We start from the raw sequence: 25,826 nt of genomic DNA on the forward strand, positions 1-25,826 counted from the left end.
TCAAGCTTGTTGTCAAATTTAGTTGATCAAAACTATATCTTGATTTCTAGTCTACATTTTAGTCATGTCTCGGACTAGGTTAGAAGGGTGTAGTTCAGTACCAGACTTCACTGCGTTCACCGTTTGAAGATGGAGATCAACTGAAGACTTTGGAGGATTTCATCGACAAAAGGTATGTGAAGACCGAACTATTCCTATTTACTCAAATACTCACAATTCTATCTATGAGACTAAGTCATATGACTAAGTGGACTTTAAATTATAGCACAATAAAATTTTCGAGCCGAGTTTATCTTGTTGAATATTTTTTCTCGAAATATGAATTAAGCTATAAGTCAATCATCTACTTGATGAATTTGTTAAGAACAATTTATTTTTTATGAACTAGATTATGATTCGAGTTAATTATTTGAAAATAACCTTAATGTATAACAGTTATATGTGTAAGATTATGATTGATGTTATTCGGGAATGTTTCAAATTGATTATTGAGAGTTTTTAGAACTACTGAAATTTGGATACATGCAGTACACGTAATTTTGTAACTGTTTGTTTTCGGATCAGCGGTACACGTACCGGCGTAAGCCTAAGTTCGGTAACGACTTGCTAGTACACATACCCAGTATACATAACGAAAAGTTTTGTTGCTCGTGAACACAAGGGTGGTACATGTACCCAGTATGTGTACTGAAACTCCATGAATACTAACTGCCTTAAAGGTACACGTACCTTGGCAGAGTGTCTCACGAACTGGAAGCAGTACACTGGTAGACACATTTTTGTGTCTGAATTGTCCTCAATGTCTCTATTGATAGTACTCGTTTTCGTCCTTATTATGGTGTTTTATGTGTTTGTAGGTATTTTTTTGGAAATAAATAATTTTGGAAAAATCGGCTCGAAAAATTATGCGGAGCATCCCGGAGGACATTTGTTATTCGGACTCTCTGTTTTGGATAAGGGGCACCTCAATTTATAAGGGGCACCTGAGTTGGACACCTTCTAGTTACACTCCACAGACGGTTAGGGGGAAGTCATCTTCAAGAATTCAAATTCTGAATTTTGGCGGGAAATACTTAAACAGTTCGGAAGAATTTCAATTGAGAAAATGAAGGGGTTATGGGTCGATTCAATGGCTGAAATTTGGTAGAGAGATATGATATAGGTTAAGAAACACAGTATGAGTGACAGGATCGATTAACTTTGGATGGAATTCTCGGTGTGATTCACAAGCCCAAAACAGAGTACGTGGACTGTAACACGAGCAAAAATATGTTTCTGTTGTGCATGGAGAAGTTCTGCTAGCGTTAGACGAATTCTGAGGCGTGTATAAGCTGAATTGGAGCGTGCTACAATGAAGTTTACGTGTGAAATTCCAAAAATGGTAAGAAAATATTCTCTTCACTACCCGAGTAATGAAGGATTATTTGGAGTTATAGCGATGGATTTCAGCACGTTTTTGAGTATAAATATGCTCCTTGGGTCTACTAGAAAGGTTGGCAAGTGAGATGGGATAGAATAGAGCAACATAGAGTTCAAGGGAATCGATAGAAAAACTTCCAGAGAAGAAAGTTTCTGCTGCTGCTGGAAGGGAAGAACGCGAAGAACACACTGACCAAGATAATCGTTTATCAACAGTGACAACGACTGTCGACTGTGGGTCGTAGTGTTCTAAATACTACTGCACTTTAGGGATATCGTTCTTTGTAACTGTGTTTGCAACAGTTATAAACGTTGCAAACACCCGATTTTATCATTTTTCTCCATTTCATCCTTGTAAACATCTTTTGAGCAATGAATATCAATTTTGAGCAAGTTTACACAATGATGAGCTAAACCCATCCTCTGGGGCAACGGAGGAAACTATTCGGTCAATGAAAAAGGGGTAATTTCTATTTTAATTATTTATGCAATTTATTATATTTAATTATTTGCCTTGAACAAAGAGTTTTTCCAAGGATTTTTATTAAATAGTTGTCATTTTAATTGATGGTATATGCTTGACTTAGAGTTTTTGATATTCCATGCTTTTAACTTACATTTATTCTTTTTAAAATCCATTTTTGCAATAATTAAAACTATTTAAAAGGAAAAATTTGCATAATAATATTAGAAATATCATTTTAAATTGGTAGAAAAAGTGGAATTCTTAGCCCCAGTTTCTCCAAAAATATTCCAATCACTTTGCTATTTTGCTTCACTTATAAAATTTATTTAAATCTAAAAAAAAATTATCTCCTTCACAAGTTCGAAAAGAACACCAGTTCTTACCACTATTCACAACAACATTTGAAAATACATCAAATTTTTGGCGTCGCCGACGCGGACCTGTGCTTAGGTAGATTTTTTTTTTTTTAGGTTTATTTTTATTTTATTTTTTTAAATTGTTTGTTCCTTTTTACGTTTCTTTTTATCTTTATTTTGCAAGTTCGAAGTGAAAACTAAGGACTTGGATAGGAAAAGGCTTAAAGCGAAAAGCGAAAAGAGAAGAAAAGAGGACAATTTTAGGATTTAGTTTTTAATTTTTTTTTTTTTAGAGTGTGTGAGGAAAACTGTAATTTTATTTTATTTTTATTTTTTTTCTTTTTGAACGTTAAATTGGACTTGGACTTTATTTTTTTAAAACCCTACGGAAGGGTCAAATTAAAAAAAATATATATATATTAAATTGTGTGCAGAGAAGGACGGTGACTACAATATCACCTCGGCCCCTCGGGTTCGCACACGGCATAGGAGTCGTGGCCCGAGTCGACAACAACGGTTCATCCCCCGTCTGGTACGGGAGGTAAGTCCAATCGAAACACTCGTGAATCCCCTGCAAGCGAGTTACTGTACTCCTTAAGGTGCTAATTGTTTGAGGACGAACCAGACTGTCTTTATTTTCCTAGTAAAGGGAAAGGCCTAGCCTAAACAAGATAAGGGTTCGGATTTCATCACCGCTCCCTTCTTGCCCGCTTTAGGAGAACAAAACCTAACGCGAACCCAAGCTTTAAAATCTGATTAGAAAGAGACCTATAGGGTATCGAGCTTGTTAGGAAAAAAATCGAAGGATATTGGTTATTCTTTTAGCATACTTCGAATTTCATGACGGTTTCTGTGAGTTGAATGCGTGACTGCGCCGCCTTGTACTGCGGTGAGGCCTTGGGTATCAAAGCTCCACTAAGCTTCCCTCGCCTCGATTCAACTTACTTTGACTCGGATTGATTCCAGAGGGGTTTGCTTAAATTGTAACGAATTCCCTTTTGAGATATAGAAGCTAGTCTAGAAACAATCTAAGTGAGCCTTCATGCTTGTTGTTTGCTAGAAATCTCTAGGTTTGCTGTGGTAAAGTCGAGTGAGCCTGCTGTGTGATTGCTAGAACCTTCCTGTTAGGATTTTTATTTCTTTTTGATTTTTTTTAGTGTATGCCCGATTTTGTTAATAGGGCTTGGAAAAGAGATACTCTAGGTCGATTGATTAGCGAAAAACCTAGTAGTCCTTCTGATATGAGCAGGGAGCTCGAAGATTGTTCTTTTGAGAGCCCTGTTTTTGGAACTTCAGTTTTGAGAATCTGTCTCTTCGTGAGGAAAGTACCCCTAGTACTTATGTTGTGCCAGCGATGGAAACTTTGAAAGATTACATGTTCCCAACTAGGACCAACCGAGCTTCGTGCATTAAATTGCCAGCCACTATGGCTAATTTCGAGATAAAACCTAGTATTCTCCAGATGATCCCTATATTCTTAGGAAAAGATGATGAGAACCCTTATTTCCATATTAGGGACTTTGAGGAAATTTGTGGGACAATTAGAATAAGAGACCTTACTGATGAAGTCTTGAAACTTAAGATGTTTCCCTTTTCCTTGAGAGATAAAGCCAAGACCTGGCTGAACAACCTACCATCTGAATCCATTGAAACATGGAAGGAACTTATTGCCGCTTTCTATATGAAATTCTACCCTAAGCATAAAACTGCAGCTGTTAGGCAGACAACTAGTGCTAGTGTGCAACAAGAGGGAGAGTCTCTTTATAGATTTTTAGAGAGATTCAATGATCTCCTATCTCAGTGTCCTCACCATGGATTTGATAAGATGAAACTCGTACAAATTATTTATGATGGTTTAGACTATTCGACCAAAGCCATGGTTGAGTCTATGTGCGCTGGTGAGTTCACTAGTAAAAGTGTTGATGATGCGTTTACCTTCTTAGAAGTTATCGCTGAAAAATCCCAACAGTGGGAATCTTGTGTTGAACCCCCTAAAAGACTCTTGGTCAATAGAAGTAGCACTAATGTGGTAGATACGAGTTTTGCGTCTGATGCTAAGTTTGCTTCTTTGTCTAGAAGGTTAGAAGCTTTGGAAATGGGTCAGTCTAAAAATAGGTCCCTTGTTGAACCTAATAGAGCCTCTCAAGTATCTAGTTGTGGAATAGAGCCCGATAATTCATTTTTGGAAGGTCAGGTTAGTGAAGAGCAAGCTTATGTTTTCTATAACAATGCTAGGTTTGAGAACCGTCAGAAGATTGACCCATACTCAGAGACCTACAATCCTGGTTAGAGAAACCATCCTAATTTTTCTTGGTCTAAGGGTCAGAATCAAGGCCAATCTAGTAATTTTCAGCCTCCCCCAGGATTTGGTTTTCATAACTCTTTAGGTCATACTCAGTTTCAGAACACTTCCGAGAAAAAGATCTCTGCCTTAAAGGAAAATCTCATAATACTATGAAAGAACCACATGAGCTTTCAACAAGAAACTAGGCAAGAATTGAAGGATAATTCCCAAAGTCTTGCCGAATTAAAACTTCACGTAGGACAAATAGCTAAGTTTATAAGTGAGAGAGAAGATGGAAAGTTTCCTAGTCAAACACAACCTAATCCTAAAGGAGTTCATGAAATAGGAGGAAGATCTTATGATCATGTGAATGCTATTACAACCCTTAGGAGTGGAAAGAAAGTTGACAACAAGGTTGCCATGCCTGATAGTGAACATGTTGTAGTTCACCCTGCTGAGCCAGAGAATGAAGAGACTGATAGAGTCTCTAAAGAGACCAATGAGGGTCCTGTTGAGCCTCACTTCGTTCCCAGAGCCCCATTCCCACGGTTGCTAGTACCAACGAAAAATGAATCCAACTTCAATGACATAATGGAGGTTTTTAAGAAAGTTACCATAAACCTTCCGTTACTAGAGGCAATTAGGCAACTACCAGCTTATTCCAAGTTCCTTAAGGATTTGTACACGGAAGCGTAAGCTTAATGTCCATAAGAAAGCCTTTTTAGCTGGTCAAGTAAGTTCAATTCTTCTGAACCAAACACTCCCTAAGTACAAGGACCCTGGATGCCCTACCATATCTTGTGCAATTGGTAATCACATGGTCGATAAGGCATTACTTGACTTAGGTAGCTAGTGTTAACTTACTCCCATATCATGTATACAACCAGCTAGGTCTTGGTAAGCTGAAACCGACCAACATGACACTACAATTAGCTGATAGGTCTGTCAAAGTCCCTCGTGGTGTCATAGAGGATGTTCTGATTGAGGTTGATAAATTTATCTATCCAGTGGATTTTGTTGTTCTAGACACCCAACCAGTTCAGGACCCAAGTGCTCACATCCCGGTGATTTTAGGTCGCCCATTCTTAGCCACATCTAATGATCATCAATTGTAGAACCGGACTTATGAAATATCTTTTGGTAATATGACTACTGAGCTAAATGTCTTCAATGTCATTAAGTCTTCTGAGATAGATGATTTAGAAATGGTGAACATGATTAGCACTCTAGTACCTGATCCGTTAGCCTGCAATATGCTTGATAATCCATTGTTTGATGAACCCCCCAGTGCTTCGGAGGAGGTAGACTTGACAAACACCTTAGCTGATGAGCCTATGCTAGAGATTTTTTTAATAATCCATTATACGAGGATATTGTTCATTTAGATGAACAATCCCCAAAAGAATCTAGTTATTGTGCCGACTTTATGGACCCTAGAGTCCATCCCATAGACTTTGGTCCATTCGAGGAGATTGTTCACCCTAAGTTTGGGGGTAAAGACGATTCTGGCGATTGTCGAATATCTCTAATCGAAGTCCCTAACTTGGGACTCGAGTCTTGTACGTCTGAAATATTACTAGAGTTTGTTCAGACTCCGCAACCCGATCCTCCTGATACTGTCCAGGAGGTAACCCAGGTATTAGAGACCCATTTTGCGGATGATTCTAGTTATCAAGACACACATTTGAAGCTCAATCATGCGAACCCAGTTGTCTTGACAGAAACCTTAGATGAGGACGTACTCCTTCTGTTCATTTTTCTAATCCAGTGCAGTTGTCTCATGCTTGTGTTAGCTCTGTTTGGTCTTATGGACCCACAATTGTTTCGACTGTTGGTATACGACTTTGGAAGGTGACAATTCTTTTAGAGGTACTTGATGTCTAGCTAATGACTATAAATTTAGCATTTACTGGGAGGCTCCCGCACTCATGTGATTCGGTAATATCCTTCCTTATTTCTTTCCCTCCAGTGGTATCAATTTCTCCTTGTTCATGCTTTTAATTTCATCTTTAGAACATTGAGGACAATGTTAAATTTAAGTTTGGGGGTGGGGAAGAAACTTTTTGTTAGCTTAAACTCCAGAGCCTAGAAAATTTATGCTTATTAAGGAGGGCACTAACCAATCTAAGTGGATGGAAGCATTTTGGTTTTAGGAGTTGAGGAACCAATCTGACTAGATGGAAACATCTATAGAGTCTATTCATAAAAGCACAGAGCTCAGGTGTTACAAATAACATGATAGTTTCGCCATATCTTGTCGAGTCCTTTTCACTTTCTATTTTTACTTTTCGTTTTCAAGTGATTCGGTGGGGCACACGATTCAAGTTGTTACCATTGCTAGGGTGAAATAGAGTGACTGAGTACCTTTTACAAAAAAAATAAATAAATTATTATTATTATTTTAGACCAGACCAATAGACCAATCGGAATAAATACTAACACTTGGATAGCAATATGTGTGTGTTCTCCCTGTCTCCGTCGCCTAAACAAGCGTGGAATGCAGGATCCAGGGAATTACCATGTAATCTGCTGATAAGAAGCATGCACTTGGATCCACAAGATCTAATCATGTTGTTAGTTCTTAAATAAATGTGTGTTCAATAAAGTCGACCACTGGTACCCTTGTATATGCCAGTTATGTTGACCTAGAGTTAGGATTATCGACCACTGGTTCCCTTGTATTTGCCAGTCGTGTTGATATTAGTCAGACCGGTATCTCAGTCATTTAGGTTAGGTTCATCTTGGCAGAGGCCTTCAGACAGATATGGGAAACACCGTTCACTTTTCAACCATCTACATTTTTCTTTTTCCATCTTCTTGATCTTTTCATGTGATTAGTTTGACTCGAGTATGATGTCCATTGTGAAACTATCTTAGTAGAGCTCTGTCATTTATATGAATTTTAGTATGCTTGAGTGCAAACTCGTGTACAACAATTGGAATTTCGCGTCAGGGTACTTCCTCCTGTAGTCAATAAGTATGCCAACCAAGGAGATTCTTTAGTGCCTTCCAAGGTTCTGCATAATTAGCTAGGGTCTGGAGTAAAGGTTTTGTGGGTGCCTCTGGTAAACCCTCCGGAGACAACACTCCGCCACTAGGGCCACCTAGGGGTTCAAATGATTTTCCTTTCTAGAATAAATTTGCTCGAGGACTAGCAAATAATAAGTTTGGGGGTATTTGGTAGACACATTTTTGTGTCTGAATTGTCCTCAATGTCTCTATTGATAGTACTCGTTTTCGTCCTTTATGGTGTTATGTTTGTAGGTATTTTTTTGGAAATAAATAATTTTGGAAAAATCGGCTCGAAAAATTATGCGGAGCATCCCGGAGGACATTTGTTATTCGGACTCTCTGTTTTGGATAAGGGGCACCTCAGTTTATAAGGGGCACCTGAGTTGGACACCTGCTAGTTACACTCCACAGACGGTTAGGGGGCAGTCATCTTCAACAATTCAAATTCTGAATTTTGGCGCGAAATACTTAAACAGTTCTGGAAGAATTTCAATTGAGAAAATGAAGGGGTTATGGGTCGATTCAATGGCTGAAATTTGGTAGAGAGATGTGATATAGGTTAAGAAACACAGTATGAGTGACAGGATCGATTAACTTTGGATGAAATTGTCGGTGTGATTCACAAGCCCAAAATAGAGTATGTGGACTGTAACACGAGCAAAAATATGTTTCTGCTGTGCATGGAGAAGTTATGCTAGCGTTAGACGAATTCTGAGGCGTGTATAAGCTGAATTGGACTGTCGATTGTGGGTCGTAGTATTCTAAATACTACTGCACTTTAGGGATATCGTTCTTTGTAACGGTGTTTGCAACAGTTATAAACGTTGCAAACACCTGATTTTATCATTTTTATCCATTTCAACCTTGTAAACATCTTTTGAGCAATGAATATCAATTTTGAGCAAGTTTACACAATGATGAGCTAAACCCATCCTCTGGGGCAATGGAGGAAACTATTCGGCCAATGAAAAAGGGGTAATTTCTATTTTAATTATTTATGCAATTTATTATATTTAATTATTTGCCTTGAACAAAGAGTTTTTCCAAGGATTTTTATTAAATAGTTGTCATTTTAATTGATGGTATATGCTTGACTTAGAGTTTTTGATATTCCATGCTTTTAACTTACATTTATTCTTTTATAAAATCCATTTTTGAAATAATTAAAACTATTTAAAAGGAAAAATTTGCATAATAATATTAGAAATATCATTTTAAATTGGTAGAAAAAGTGGAATCCTTAGCCCCAGTTTCTCCAAAAATATTCCAATCACTTTGCTATTTTGCTTCACTTATAAAATTTATTTAAATCTAAAAAAAAATTATCTCCTTCACAAGTTCGAAAAGAACCCCAGTTCTTACCACTATTCACAACAACTTTTGAAAATACATCATACACGTACCCGGTACACGTACTTATCCAGTCGAATAGTTTCAGATGCACTTCAAAGTATTTTTATGAAATATGTGGCATTTGAACAACTATCTAAAACACATACAAGACATAATTGATCACCTATTAAGTTATGGTTATTTATCAAGTGAAGTCTAAAGTGTTTGATGAAAATGTCTAAGCTTATTATGTTCGTATGGCTAACTTTGGTTAACCGTTCTTGAAAAAATTCATTGTACACGGTTTATTTATGGTTCATCCCTATCCAAGCGTATATTATATCCATGTTTGTCTTTGGTAAAACCATCTAACGGTGGAGAACGATCAAGTCATTTTATCTTGAATCTCAAGTCGAATTTCATCTAACGATGAAAATTGTTTGCTTGATTACAAAGCTATCTTAGCTAAAATTGTAAGCAACCTTCGATCTTGAAAGTCTATATAAAGTATCTGGGAAAACTTAATCCCGACACTTCCACGTGTCCTAGTTGTTAAATAGAGTAGATTCTCTCTTAACCTAGGTTTCCAGTGTTCTGAGAAACATAATTAGGTTTAACGACTTAAAGACTTCGCTTAGGGAATCATGAAGTCAGGTCCTACTATATTATCTTTGATAGTTCGTTTATCCTGATCTACTATTGTTGGTGGTGTATTTTTGCCCCGGTTCTTTTTAGCTGTAGAGCCTAGTGATCACTTGTTTTTACATTGTAAAGAGACTGCCAAGTTATGGAGTTATTTCCTTGATAGCTTTGGATTGAGATGGACTTTCTCACAGGATGTGAAGTCGACCATTTGGTAATGGAGAAACAATAAAGGGAGGAAGATGATCAAGAAAATTTGGGGCTTACTTCAATTCGCTATCTATTGGACTATTTAGAAAGAGATGAATAATAGGTTATATTCAGTTAGACGAAAACATTTAAATCAGTTGATTGTAGATGTTAAGTGCACCTTATATAATTTGGCTTTACAAACTAAATTGTTTAAAGGATTTTCAAAGCTAGCCCTGGTGGGTTTTTTTCATGATTTCTCACTGCTTTAGTGAGAATCACTCTTAATTCGAATTTGCCTTTTCGTCAAATTTTTTTTATAAATGGTGAAGATGTTGTGTAATGTATTTTAATTATATATAGTTTATTACTTTATTTATTTACTGAAATTAGGGGAGTCTCTAAAATATCTGTATATATATAATTGATGCAGCAAAACTTGATTGCAAATTTGGGTTCGAAAGGAAGGAGTACAAATATCTAATGAAAGTGAGTAGTTATCTAGACAAGTTATTTGTTGTTAACAATTAGTTGTATATAAGTTAGCGTCCTCTTAGTGGGTCCTTGGCTCCACCTCTTATCCTCTTCTAAGACATCTTGTTGTCATCGCGATATTTAATATGCCACTTAGTCACCTTTGCCTCGCTGTGGATCAGCACCTCCGAAATAAACAGAAGACTTCATTCAATGGCTCCGCGATTGCGCTACTGAATTTCCATAAAGTGAATTTTCAAACGGAAACTGAAAATTCAACTATTTTTCAGTCTCATCTCTTAGGTTGAACCAACAAAAGTTCTGATCAACTCTTTAGAGTAGCAAAAGGAATTCGCCAAATTAACGCGAAACAAAAGACCGTAGTAATCGGATTTCGCTTCAACAAACTATAGTGAAGAAAAATCGTGCACCATTTTGCTTCGCCTAAGTGTAAATAAAAATATTAAGTGTCAGTATTTAAGAAATAAATTTAGAAGTTAAAACTTCACAACAACTTCACAACTTTCAAAGCTAGTGGTTGATTTCAAGATAGAGATAACTTCAGAATATTTATAGAAAAATATGAAAATCTACAAATAAAACAGGAATAAAATAACCCTATTTAACTATTTTATTTTATTTTATTTTATTAAAATTCCTTTTTTTTCCTACTAGTATAATGGCAGGGGGCAAAAGGGGGCTGGTGCTATGGCTAATGCCTTCGTCGGTATATCGGGTCGATATTCACCAAAAATATATATAATAGGGAACCAATATCTTTAGCGACACGACATATCAAATTTACAGCAAATAGTGAATAAGATTGAACCAATATTGAAGCAATTGGTATTTGTATTCTATACTAGGATATGACTCGTGCCGTAACGGTCCTGGCTTTGGTTCTTCTGCCAGTGTGTTGCGTTTTTTTTCTTCTTTTTTCTGAGAAATAAACAACTCATATGAACAAATATCACCCACATTAAATGCTATATTCTTAGTTTATGCCCACGGAATGACAAAGTTAACGTGGTACATGATAACTCGAGGGATAATACATGGTGACCGTAGAATTGCCCTTCAAATAAAAGAAATAAATGAGCCAACTAATCAATTAGTGATATGCTTGACATTTCATAAACTATTTACTTAAGCGTGCCAAGATTTTTTAGAACCTTCGATTTTTAGGTGATACTGGTTCTATAAGTTTCCCTCTTTTAATAGTACAGTACGTCATAGATTTTATAAATAATTTGATTTTAAATGATTTCTGAAAGAAAATAGAACATGAGCAGCGGAAATGGAGTTGTAGCCCCATTCAATAATGCACAGCCCAATTTACTTGTCGTTTTGTAATTTCTTAAGCTTGAACACTTCTTTACACCTTGACCTATATGAACATTTCTAAAAAAAAAAATCTAAAAAAAAAGACCTATATGAACATGTTCAACCCTCATATGGATCCTTTTCTTCAAAACGTAACCACGAACGTCAACTGAATGTAAAATAGCAATCAGTTAAATTACACACCAAATAATGCCAGGTGGAAATAATTTACATGTCCAAAATATGGATGTCCGGTGCTTATAGATAAATGTACGGTGCTTGTAGATAATTCGAACAATCCAATATGTACTGAATTTTAATTTTAGAAATTTAAACTAAAATTTACATTTAAGTTTCTCAAGATAAGAATCAAAATCAAAACCAATAAACATTTAAAGTATATATCATCCCACATTTCCATTTCCATTTCCATTTCCTTCTCCTTATGAATTGCAGTTAACCATTGTGTTTGTGTATGGATGCCCATCTTATTCATATTTCTAAATTCATTTTTTACAATCACCCCTATCAACACTCCAGTATTAAAGTGATTGCATTACATGCATGAAACTAAGTTGATTACATCCCCGGTCTATGGTCATGACCGCATCTTGAATCTGCACATAAACATGGAAAAGCGCTACCAAACTACTAAGAATAAAAGCATTAGTAACCAAATGGGATGCCTCCATCTCAGATCAGGGGTATCAAAATTTACCAAGTCTACTCGTGTAGATAAACCTGAAGTAACTAACGGTAAGCACAATAGATAGCAAAGAAAAAAAAGTAAAAGAGAGCATTAAAAGAGATAAATGTCCTCTAAATCAATATTATGGATGTCCGGTGCTTGTAGATAATTCGATCAACAGTAGGATATACGCCCTGCAACACACAACAAAGACAGATGCTAAAGTCCAATCATACGAAAAAAATAAACTAAACATGACTGGTGAAATTGATATAATACAAAAGACAGTGACGGTAATTTAGACTTGAGAGTTCAGAGTTGCATACCTAAACTTCGGTGGATGGACGTTGTTGTTGCGCCATTGGTTGATCAATAGCTAACCAAAAACAAAAGTGAAAATTTTTGAATTAGCAATATATGGTTAAATATTAGAAGAGAGAAATAAGAAACCTAATTTGAAACTCAAATGAGTCATACCTGTTCTTCAAACTGCTGGACAGATTTCTAATTGCATTTAGTTGAAAATTCACTTTTTTCAAGGTAGAGCGCATTCTTGTGTCACATAAGAGGGATTTATGAAAGCTCTACTCTTAGCATGCAGTAGAGAATCCACTCCCAAATATTGGAAGCTAGACGAAGATCGATCAACCAAGTTCGTGATTGGTACATACTTCTGATAAGCCAACAAAAATTAAACCTCTCAAACAGTTGTAGGAGTTAATAGCATCAAGCTCAAAGGGTGTGCGTCTTACTTTCTATGAGGTAAATAACTAAGACCAAGATCTTAACTCTAAAAAGCAGCAGATGTTTCTTATATTCTTTTGTACTTTACAAATTTCAATATCATCATAACGACATGATTAGTCATCAAGCAGTTAATCAGTAAAAGAGAGCACTAAAAGAGAAGGAAAGATGCACAGTATATATCTCCAGAAGCTCTCTTGTAGCCTTTTCCAACCCAATGATATCCTACCATTTCCACGTCCTGAAAATATATATATATCGTCTTCCATAATTAGTATTACTGTCTCGCAAGCGACAAACAATATATATACATATTGCAATTTAGGAAGAAAGAAATCAAGAAAGCTTATAATGAATCTAATAATAGTTATTCTGCAAATCAATGAATTCCAATCATTATACTTTCATAATCTCGAACGCCCAGATAAATTTATCTGTTAGTTATGCATATAAAAGTCTACTAATTTTTCTGAGAGCATTTGGGCACTGCAATTAAGTATTTGTACCATCAACATTGGTTCAAAAATCTCCTAGAAAACCGCTGCCAAGCATGTCTATCAAAGACACATAAGAAACCCTTATACAGTTAGTCATTGTAAAATCAGTGTTGATACTAAAACGAAGTATAACATTAACTCATGATTTGTAAGCTAAAATCATGGATTTTAGTTTATTGACAAACTAAATGCCATACCCCATACTCTTAGCGTTTCTGGATTGATGTTTATACAAAAAGATACCTTTGCAAGATCTAAAATGCAAAATCAACCAAATTCAATAAAGATATATAACAGCCGAAATATGTATGACTTTTTTTTTCTTTAAAATCATACATCAAGAGTAGAAAACACCAACAGTAGAAGGTTAAATTAGACAGATATTGGACAGGAATTACTAAATTACTGAACAAAAGGTTGTAATTTCTGAACTAAAAAGATACCAAAAGTATAAATCAAAGCAATTTACTTGTAAAATTCTGAATGTGCAAGCTCAAACGGAGTAGTATTTACCTGAGATGGATGGCACCTATTTTCATCTGAAATAAAACAAAGAAAATAACTTGGAAATGTAAATTTGATCTATGGCATGTGTGATTGAAAGTGAAACCCGAAAATCAGAGTTAGGAAACTTAAAAGCAATTATCAGTTACCTAGCATTCTTGAGAGAGGAGGCGTAAGAAACATGGGTAGATGATGACCTCTGTTAGGGTTTATGTAGGCGAACAATTGTAACGTACTATGAAAAATTGATTGCTGGATATGAATGAGACTCATGAGAAGATCGGAAACTAATGGTGCACTATGTTGTGCTACTAAGAGGGAAGATCGGAAACCCTAATATCAGAGAAGAAGATTATGAGCCCTAACGCCTGTGCTACTAAGAGTAACGCATGAAATAAAGAGAGAAGAATTGAATTTGAGACGTTGGATGGGAGGGTATGAGGAGGGTGCAATGTGAGCCACGATTTATCTCTTTCACTTCCTTCGACGTTTAAAGCAATGAGAGTCATCGATTGCTTAAAAAGATTGATTCAGAATCATTGGATGGGCAAAAACACATTTGTTTTTGTAAGATAAAGAATCAAGAAAGCTTATAATGAATCTCATAATAGTTATTCTGCAAATCAATAAATTCCAATCATTATACTTTCATAATCTCGAACGCCCGGATAAATTTATCTGTTAGTTATGCATATAAATGTCTACTAAGTTTTCTGAGAGTATTTGGGCACTGCAATTAAGTATTTGTGCCATCAACGTTGGTTCAAAAAACTCCTAGACAACCGCTGCCAAGCATGTCTATCAAAGACACATAAGAAACCCTTATACAGTTAGTCATTGTAAAATCATTGTTGATACTAAAACGACATATAACATTAACTCATGATTTGTAAGCTAAAATCATGGATTTTAGTTTATTGACAAACTAAATGCCATACCCCATACTCTTAGTGTTTCTGGATTGATGTTTATACAAAAAGATATCTTTGCAAGATCTAAAATGCAAAATCAACCAAATTCAGTAAAGATATATAACAGCCGAAATATGTATGACTTTTTTTTTTCTTTAAAATTTAATTGGATTTTAAATATCGGTTTCATTTGAGTAAAGATTATTAGAAATTGAGGAAGAAAGAAGAGATTTCAGTGAAAGGAATCAAGGTAGAAAAGATCGAATATGAAATGTTTTTTTTTTTTTTTGTTATGAGAGTGAAAAGACGGAGAATGGATATTTGTTATATTTGCCCCTAAATTTGTTAAAAATTACGTCAGTTTCAATGTTTGATAGAAAACCGCTGAGGGGTATTCTGAGTGCCCTTGAGTTTGTAATTATTTATGCTTGCTTGTACTTAATACGGAGGGATAACTTGGTCATTTCATCGTTGAACCAAACTCTTTTGGTTACACTTAACAAATCATTTTCGCTTATAGATTTTATCTCCATTATTTTCTTTTAAATTTTCTTATCATTAAACAACATTTATCCAAATCAAGAAAAAGAAATTGGAAAAGAAAAATTCCCTATTTGCACGAAAACTAAGTTTCGGTGTGGTTAAGCTAAGCCATGTACTCCTTCGTACGCATTTCGCTTAGCTTCAACTAAGCTATAGCTAAGGGAAATGCAAAACCATTGTGCTTGGCCTTCAAGAACTTCATTTTTTAGGTTTTAATAACTGAGATTATATGTGAACAATGTTTAATCTTTGTCTTTTTTAAGAAAGATTAATAACATTCCCACTTTTTTTAATGTGTGGAAACCCCTTATCGATACAATTTAACATGTGGAAAACCCTGTCTATACAACTAAACTGGGGCAGATGGAGTAATATTTTTCTGAAGCTTTGTATTTCAAATTTTGAAATTATGTATATGTATGAAACATATCGTGATGAGTGACTAGCTGAGCACACTGCCTCTAAATCTAGAGATCAGAGTGATTGTTGTCAACTAGGATCATAAGAAAGATGTATAAATCAAAGAAGCTATACAGTGGGTTATCAAAAACTGTGATGACTGATCTAGGCTCCAAAACGGAGAAAGAATGGCACCTCTTATTGTATAATTGAATAGCCTAATTCATGAACTTCCGGCAGTTTGCCGCTTTACAGTAGCAGGGAACTTTAAAGTCATCAGACTCGTCAGTATCAAACATATAGTCGTACCTGCCAGATAAACAAAACAGAAATTAGATACTAGTACAAACAGAATGTGATTAGAGAGAAGAAGTTGGGGTTAGGAGGTAATACGTTAGCTCATCACCAACAGACAAATTCATCTTGGCAATGAGAACGATCCGGTTTTCTTCACCACCTACACTCATGATTCTTGCGTAGCAATTTGGCATGCACTGCAACCAACAGAAATAACCAGTTAGATTCCTCACCTGCACATGTATGTCACCCAATTTCATGAAAAGGTTAGGCTGATCAGGCACATCTAACTTTATTTACACGAATACCCAAAGTGGAAAAAATAATAAATACAGATAAAGAGATTAACGGAACTTGCAGCAAAGCTACAAATATACATAAAAGTTACTGAAATGAAGGCTGTGTAGTACTTCAACGATGATTTCTTACCGAGTGATTTATTAAGCGTGCCATATTCCCTTTATAGGTGGCATCAACTACTACCTCTTCACTTATCTTAAACAACTGCACATAGCGATATCCATGTTAATAGCAAAAATCTAAAGGTGTGCTTCTAAATAAATACAGAAATTACAAGCCAATGAGCAAGAACTCTCTAAAACATCTTTATGTTAGCATTATGTAGTATAACAAAGGGAATCAAAGTGGTCACCTACTTTACAACCGAATTAACACATGCCAAACAGTATGCCCACAAAAAGATAAAAGATTGGGGTAAGTCGTCTTAATTTGGCTTATAAAAGATTGCTAAACATTACGTAGGACGCTGAAAAGTACAAAGAAGAGTTGACATGTCTCACATAGCAGTCTTTGCCTTCCTTCTTGTAGCGGGCCTCCCTTAAATCTGCAACTTTTCCTCTGACTTGTTCACCACGATACTCAAGAACCTGAAGGTAACGACGGTGATGGTACCATATAATATTATTAATTGCATTTAAATTCTGATTAACGGGATAATCACTGTGTGTGTCAGCTGAGTTTTAACTATAAGGTATAAACCATGTGATGCTGTAAAGAAATTTCTTTTTACTAAAATTGCATATTTTCTAATAAAACAGTTCTCCTAATTGCCAGCACAAAAGTAACAGCCTTTTACTAACGTTTTTCCATTAATTCTTATTCACAAAGCCAAAAGACAATCATTCAGGTAAAACAGGTCAACATGTCCTACTCTATTCTATTGCATAAGAAAGGGGTTCTCCGGCTATCATTCATTCAGCATTTAAGAGTGGTCTTGGATGGCTTTCATCAACTCAACTCTCCATTGAAATTGAAGGAGATTTTCCAGAACAACATTAAATTTTGAAAGGGTACCATTTCTCCTTCTTGAATTTCTTTGCGTGCAAAGAGTCCCCATCCATGTACGCCAGATCTCCCAAAGCAAACCCTCTCCTTTTCGGTTTTCTGAGACCGTCGAGAAACACCATATTAGATGAGAGTCTAAAATTTATCGAGTATGCAAAAGTAACTGAACCCTAAATGGAAAACTTGCCTGCAAGTCATAAAGGCGCTCTTTGAATGTAGTAAATGATTTTAAAAGCTTTTCTTCCTGTCAAATGAGTAAGTAAGAAGCACTTCAGTCAAGAACTGACTCATATCCACGGTACATGAAGCATAAAATTAAGGTCCCATCAAATGTAACAATACAAATTATCAAAATAACAACAGCAATAATAATACCAGAAAAATACCTTAAATGTGTTTAAGCATTCGATCATGGGCAATGGATGATGGTGAAGCCCCATTACTATGTGGGGTATCGCTCCGTCTCCCATACTTTTCTGCGAATCAGAACGGAAAAAGTGACAAAGAAATACATTATCAAGCAAACTATGAAACACTGAAGAATTCAGGCTTTATTTCGATTCATCTTTCATCCTTTGACACGGGAAGATGGAAACCACAGGGACGAATGAGAACTATCAACTACGTGATGATAAAAGGTTGTGTCCCTTAAATAGAACGACTATTGTTTGCTATTCGCAACCATGAGAGCAAAAAACACCTGGGTATAAAATTTATTCTCCCACAAAAAAAGTTCAATGGCTAAAGTTACTTGCAGCATTTACGCGAAATGAACTCTTAATAAAAGACACGTGGTGTGTCAATATAAATACCCTTTTGTGCTGTTGTTTATAGGTACGGCATCTCGCCGCAGACAACGAGTTATATTGATCACTTTCTATATGTAAATCCTCAGAAAGTACGGTTCTGCTAGATGAAGTAAGTCTTGCACCAGTTCGATTCTTATCTTGGAGCATTCCTTTTGTGGATATAATCCCTGCGGAATTCTTTACAGCTAAAACATTATCTGGGTTCGGGGTTCTGCACAAGAGACAAAAAAATGAAAATAAGGGCAACTCAGACTGAAATAAAAGGCTGGAATTTGTAGCATAGAGTTATGGAAAACAATGAATCAAGATTGCTCTTGATCTGATGTTCATTTGTAAAGCTATAAGACAGATGACAAAATAACCAAACTTATAAGTCCAACCTCGAACATCTTTAGAGATAAAATCCAACCGATTTGATGGTTGCATATCTTGACTTCTAGTTAAACCTCTATAATTAATAGCTTTGGGACCAGCAAAATTATAAACTTAGCAAGATATTAAAATTTCTATAAATTAATAAAAGAACATAAAAAATCTAACCTAACGGTTGAACACTTGAACTATAGTTACTTTAATAGATGTCAAATACTTCCTAAAACGAAAATAACACAACTTATGAGATGTTAATTAACGTGGTGATAATCTAGAGCATCACGGGAAATGTGCAAAATGATGAAGTTGAACATGAAAACGTTAAGGAATTGCCTTTACAAAAAGAAAAAAGAAAAGAAAAAACAGCAATAAAGTTCAATCATGTTGAGAAAGATAAGATTCACGTTGACATTACTTTCAAGAAGCAACATTCACAATTAAGTCATTTTTCATGAAATCATCATATAAGAATGCTGAATAGTTTGTATAGAAGGCATTGTTAATCTATAGTATCATATGGGGTGTATTTGAATTCCCAAGTCTCTGTTAATTCAGAAATGCAGCAAGTTGTTCCCAAGTAGGAACCAAGCAGAAAATATTATTTAGTGGGGTCACTCAGTCGAGTATTGAGTTATCAAGGAACTACTGTAGAACTAATATCACCGAACTTTTTAATTAGTTAGATCCATTATTTAACTGGTTCCAGCTACACTCATTATATAAGAACCACAAGCAAATCTATATGTAAAGGATGTATAGCATCTCAATATACCACTGCCAAAACAGGAGTCTTTCTCTCTAATACGTATATACATGAGATGTTTGAAAATGGATAATTTGTACCTGTGGACAGCACAATATGAGACCATCTTCGTAATTTGTCTCCCGTTTTTCTCCGAGCAGTGGAACTGTAAATCATCAAGTGTTAAAGAAATAAAATGAATAAACTCAAAAGAAATTGCATACGTCATTTTGAGGGGGGTTTGGGGGTGGGGGGATGAAGTTTTCAAAAGTCTTTGTAGTTCATTGCCATCATTAGAGTTGCAACCTGTCCCATCTGTACTAATTCTATGTAGAGATTATTGAAATTGTGCACAACCATGTATACTTATTCTATGTAGGGGGGGAAAACTGTTGCTTATTCCCATTTGTAATGTTCGTTAGTTACTTGATTTTTAGTCCTTGTATTCAGTTACTTAATATTCTTGAGATGAGTAAAATTGGATTGCTTAAGCCTTCAAGGATAAGTTGTTATAGTGTTGTCTTAGTGGATAGATAATAGGTATTGAAAAACATCTTATGCGGCTAGTCTGAAACCAAAAGGATTCTTTACCAAAAAGTTAATCGATGATAAATCAACTAGGTTTACCTCTACAAATACAAAAGAGAATGAGTAGATTACCTCCATTTGATACCCCGCTCGTGATGCACACATCGCATGATAACAAGTAGAACACTTGAAACACTGTTGACACGAACCATGTGCTTGATTACAGATCACACAAACCTAAAACGACCATGTCAAAGAACAAACGTCACAAGATAAACTTCAGGCTAGTTTCAGAAATTTGTCTACAGATAATGACTACTTTTCCCACCAGATATGTACTTTCAGGTATATCGCATATCTTATTGCAAAAATATGTGGAAACAGTTGCCACCACCAATCACATCACACGTTCTGTGTCGGTAAACAGGCTCAACGAAAGAGTAAAGAACTTTGTTGCCGAATTTGCGTTGAACGTGTAAACAGTTTAGTGTTTACCTTCCTAAAGGAACTTGATGGAATGCTGAAGATTCCAACAGCTGGCTCCATTGTCTCATCACTTGAGAAAGATACTTCAGGTTGGAACCAAGCACAAGTAACATGAACCCACAATGGATTCACCTCACATGGCTTCAAAGCACCACCTGAGCAAGAACATCCAGAAACAATTAAAACAGAGAAACAAGAAATGGAAGAAGAAACTTATCGAAGATGAATGATTAATGTAATTATCGATAGTACATCATATATATACTAAGAAATTTGCATGACTATTAGAAGCTGGATAATCTCTAACTGGAGTTGGTTTTTTTTACTCGCTCAGAATGAGTAGATGAACTATATCATGGGCATCCACACTGAAGATCTACATGGTAAGAAATTCACCCATGGTTATCACAAGAAGAACCAGGAAGCATCTTCTACGATATGGAACTTCAAGCAAAACATAAAAACATAAGAGACACCGAAGGACATAAAATTAGATAAAAGGGTATCCATAAATTAAAAAGACATGCCTTTTACAGGACAAAGACAACACTCCCTCTGGACATCAGGTGTCTCACATGCTCTGCAAACCCAGGACGTAAAATCCTGAACATGTTTTGCCCCATAGCACTCTTGATGGACTGCTATTTGACATCTGGAACAAAAACAAAAAAAGTCAAGCTGTGTCTCAGTAACTCCAATATCATACTTGTAAAGAAAAACGTAAAATGTACCAGATTTTTCTTTCTTTTCTTGTTTCCTAAAAACGACAGATAGGTGCCATAATGAAATACCTGATGCAGATAATTATCTTATTGTCCTCCCAATCTTCAACCCCTCTACAAACAGCACATCGTTCCGTTGTCCACTTAGCAACAACTGGCTCATACTTCTCTGCCATATGAAATCACAACTGCTATCAGTTTGTTTGCCGATTAGAATGATTTTAGAAATGTCCCATTCAGCTAAAGAAGCTGGTGTATCGTCGAGACAATGATACCTTGAAAAAAATCAATCAATTTTTGTTGCCTTGGCTCCAAGGAAGGTGTCTTTGGAGTTTTTGTTGAAACAAGACCGTGTTCAAGACATTCTGAAACCTGCAGTATCTGCACAGTTATAGAGTAAACAAAGAATAAGTTTATCACTAGCTCAGGCCTCAGGCAGATATTACGCCCTCCGTTCCTGGAAAAGAGATACTATCACTTTTTCAATTAAATAAAACTAGATCAAAGTCAAGTACAAAACCCATTGTTCTAGTGGTATTGTTGATCCTTTCACTATTATAGTAGACTTGCAATTTTTATTTTTGGAACCTGTATGCCGCTCCCACTCCCTAGGTGATTGTTGCTTCTGCGTTCCACATGAGCTACATTTACATACAACACTGAAACATAAACAGAACCAAATTAGTAAAGCAAACTCTTAGTCTGTGGTGATAAATTATTAAGAATCCAGTGTATTTTGCATGACAAAGCAATATGGGGTTCACTCCGCGACACAGCAAAGGCTGTGACCCAAGTTATCTGAAACTTCCAAGATCAAGACACTCAAATCCACTCTATGACTACATTTGGTGCTGACTGCATATATACATAACCAGGTCACATGGGTGAACTTGAAAGCAATTTAACAACCAACTAACTTTAGTAATCCACATGTATGTGGCAGTAGTATACAAATATGTTTGTTCAAATATGCAGGTGCTTGGACATGTGAGGACCTTTCAAGAATGGGAGTGTTAAACATGTAAGGGTGCAATGGTGCATGAAAAGTTTGACCTTATGCTTTCACATCAATAACCTCAAAAAGGTCTACCCAAAAGAGAAATTAAGTAAAAGGAGAGACAAAACGTTGTCGCGTTAGAAGCAAAACGGCAAATGCCTCTTATTATTCTTGTTTTGCTACTGTTAATAGGAGTAAACGAATGCGTTCAAGAGAAGCACATGGAAGGATTCGTTCGTTACAAATTCCAAGTTTTGATCATCCATTTGGCAACCAAAATTGTTAAAGTAAGTATGGGCAAATAATCATTACCAATATCATGATTGCAGATAATGTATACGGACTAATAGTCATTAACATCATGATTGCAGAAAATGTATACGGACTAATAGTCATTAACATCATGATTGCACATAATGAATGAAGCAGCAGCAAGTCAAGTTGCTACTGACGCCATTGGAAATAAAGAGATTCTTCATATATAATGTAAACAACGTTGCAAAACGATCTCCACTTACACATGAAGGCTTGGAAAATATATTCCCTCTATGTTACTGCAGACAACAGCTAGCCTATTGGGCAACGCATAAAGTCCTCTGTTTGCATCTGATCTGTTTCGCAATGAAAATTGCCTCGTTATATAGAGTGTAAGAAAGATAAACGTTTGAAGAGAAAGTATATATACACTTCACGATTGCGTACCTAATGTTTGGCTGTGAGTTTTTAAAAGATGATAAGTCAAAATTAAATCTCGTTTTGCAATCCGGGCAGTAATAGTCAGTATTCGCCAGATTCTGGACCACACAAATTTCTCAGTGTTAGTGAACCCATTCCTGGGATGGACAGCAAGAAGATGTACTATAGTGCTTTTATGTTCACACCTCGAAAAGGTCACTGGAAATGTTATCACATTCTGCATGGACCCAAACCTCACATCCATCGCAGCAAACCTGATTGGTGCAAACCAAAAAGTTACTAAAACCCAAAAAGCACCTCGGAGATCACATACACACATATCAGAGAGAGAGAGCATTCAAATGGTAGACTGACTCACCCAATTCCCACCATCTGAATGGTGCCAGATTTTCTTGCAAACTCCACAATATTGCTTTGATTTTTGTAACTGCATTGATAATATCATTCATTAATGATGATAGACAATCCAAATGCAAGTATGCAACTACTTAATGATCACATAAGCATAAAACTTTTCTACTTGCTCCAAATCAATAAAGATAGACGAACCTTAGTACAATGCTTACATAAGACCTGCCTCTTGGATATTGAACCCTTCCTTTTCTTTGTATATTTAAAGGGTAAGCTCAAGCCACATCCATCACAAGGAAGTATGTGTTTCTTCTGGCGCAAAGCCTGTTCAAAGAACGTAAAGTCTTTAAAAGACGTCATTACAGGTGATTCATTCGCATCAGCCTTTTCACTGAAGTGGAAGTTTAAACCTCGAGACAGAAAGATGAGTAAAAGGAAGTGACTTGCCTGGTCGTGAGAATGACACTCCTGATCCTTATTTGAATCAATTGTTTGTTTGATCCCTCTAGGAAAAGACTGGAGACAAATTGATTGATCATTAGGCGTGTGCACTCCTTCCATTGACATCTCACTAAATCCGTTATCTACCAAAAAAGCCTCCTCTATAGCCATCCGAAAGTCACTAGGCTTGCTCTTGTGCAGCTGTGTCTGTCCCTGAAACCTGAACAAACAATGTTTTTGCTTAATCAAAGCTCAACATAGCAGATTTTTCAATATTTAACAGAACCTTGAATGTAGAATCCAGTAATTCCATACCTATCAACATAGTCCATGAAATGAAAGAGCATTCCATGTTTCACCCATGCGTAATCCTGTTCACCCAGAGTCATGTAGATGCTATATGAGATGACAGTACAACAAATAAAAAAATCCCACAACACAAAAGAATGCAAATGGATATTTTAGCAAGTTTCTTAAGTTTTACCCTTTCTTTTCTTTTCCCAGAGTATCCAAAGAACATGACACAGATAGCTCCAGCAACACAGGAGTTCAGAACACTTTCAGGAGCTTCCAACATTGGGTCAATAACAATAGCTGGCCAGGCAGGATACCTCTTCCCACATTTAGCCCAAACTAAAGCACCTAAAACGAAGTCTTCAAGCAGATAAAAATCCTTACGCTTCCCAATTGAGCTCTTCTTTGATGCATTTTTGAAGCTCTTTGGATATTCACATCTCGGCTTTTCTTCAAATTCAGTAACTGAAGTTTTTTTATCATCAATCACCAGCTGCTCACAAACTGATGTAAGTGAACTACTAGTGCTGATCCTTGATCCCAAACAATCGATTTCATCCCATCCCCTTTCAATCTTTACTTCTTCAAACTTAGAAACAACCCTAGAACTGAAACTATTCTCTTTATCCAAAATTTTGCAGCTTTTCTTATTGTATTTTCTTTTCTTATGAGTATTTAAAATCCCTACATTGATATCTGATAATTCCAAATAACTTGTACCCATATCCTCTTTCATCCAAGGATGGAGAGCAGAATCACTAAAACGTGAGGGAAGTACCTGAACACGACCACGAGAAGTTCTCACGAGGGGTGAAAAGTAAAGCTCCACACGATTTTCTATCATGTGATCATTTTGATTCTTCAATTCGCCCTCACCATGACAATAATTTTCAGTATGCCAAGATGCTGGGATTCTGCCATTATCACCAAAGGATTGTTCAAATGCAAACGAAATTCCATCAGCAACAACATTTTCAAACAGCTGAAACTCATCATCTTCATTCACCTTCCGTTTCTTAATATAACCACAAATACCATTATCATAAGAACGGGATACTTGTTTAGTTTTACACCTTTTCAAGCTCGGTGTTTCCGACTCCGAACTCCCTTTGATATTCATTTTCTGTAATCAATAAAACTAAACCCAAAAACCTTTTTTCTCCTCTTACAATCCCAATCAACAGCAATTCAATAACCCTAATCCAAGGTCAGAAGTCGCAAACCTGCAAAACATTCAGGATCTAGTCATTTTCTTCTTCTTCTTCTTTTTGCAAAACCCTAATTCTAATCTCCCAAACCTTAGTTTCTACAGTTCCATTCAGCAACGAAACCCATATAACAACTAGTTCAGAAAAGACCCAACTTTTATACGAATTTTGAAGAAAAAAATCAATAAGCTGAAGAACAAAAAAATACAGAGAATGAAATTGATGAATTTCGTGATTAAAAAAGTAAAAACCTTCAGAGAAAGAAAGAGAATGAGAATCCAAACGATCTGTGTTGTTTGGTACTGGATTAGTTCAGAGAGTAACGTAACTAAATGGTAAAGGCTCTATTTTTATCTTCTCTTCTGAAGTTTTTGTTAAGGAACAAATTGGAGGGAGATCTGGATTTTGGCTCCAATATTTCTAAAATGAAACTGAATCGAGATAGAAATAATGGAGGGAGATTTTAGGAGGGAGGAAGTTTCTTTTTAGTAACGAAATTTTCGGGAAACACGTGGTGGGATAGGATCTGGCTTGGCTAAGATGCGTTGGCATGCGATCTTTTTTTCCCTGAAAACAAAGTAGATTACCAAAGTAAAGAGTTAATGAGTTAATCCCATGAGTCAAGTGTCATTTGAAACCAATTCATAATGAGTTGTTTGGCAGATGACTGAATCAGCAGGATTGACATCTATCTGTAACAAGTACACAGGAGCTTAGATTATTACAGATATTTTGAGCTTTGATAGAGTCATAAGCTACATAGTTAAGCCAACGGTCTGCAGCATTTTTTTTTCT

At 36.0% G+C, this 25,826-nt stretch overlaps 1 protein-coding gene across 2 annotated transcripts; it reads right to left on the reverse strand.

Annotated features, from left to right (window-relative positions):
- Positions 1–15,748: 15,748 nt before the first annotated feature.
- On the reverse strand, positions 15,749–25,595 carry LOC113358471 (histone-lysine N-methyltransferase ATX4-like). 2 transcript variants are annotated; one of them, XM_026602064.1, is made up of 24 exons: positions 25,283–25,595; positions 24,014–25,046; positions 23,845–23,900; positions 23,536–23,749; positions 23,287–23,412; positions 23,096–23,164; positions 22,923–22,991; positions 22,744–22,835; positions 22,560–22,652; positions 21,565–21,703; positions 21,320–21,425; positions 21,114–21,213; positions 20,850–20,974; positions 20,332–20,477; positions 19,969–20,073; positions 19,410–19,474; positions 18,198–18,405; positions 17,772–17,861; positions 17,573–17,629; positions 17,395–17,484; positions 16,881–16,967; positions 16,510–16,584; positions 16,177–16,277; positions 15,749–16,092 (listed from the first exon to the last, which is right to left on the reverse strand). In XM_026602064.1, exons 2-24 carry the CDS (start codon positions 24,941–24,943, stop codon positions 16,002–16,004), a joined length of 3,234 nt encoding a protein of 1,077 aa, XP_026457849.1. In that variant the 5' UTR covers positions 24,944–25,046; positions 25,283–25,595; the 3' UTR covers positions 15,749–16,001. The 2 variants fall into 2 exon arrangements, with proteins under 2 accessions (XP_026457849.1, XP_026457848.1); XM_026602063.1 differs by having other exon boundaries at positions 24,014–25,595.
- Between the last annotated feature and the right edge of the window lie 231 nt (positions 25,596–25,826).

The sequence above is a fragment of the Papaver somniferum genome, chromosome 3 (genome assembly GCF_003573695.1).
Source record: "Papaver somniferum cultivar HN1 chromosome 3, ASM357369v1, whole genome shotgun sequence".
Taxonomy (NCBI): domain Eukaryota; kingdom Viridiplantae; phylum Streptophyta; class Magnoliopsida; order Ranunculales; family Papaveraceae; genus Papaver; species Papaver somniferum.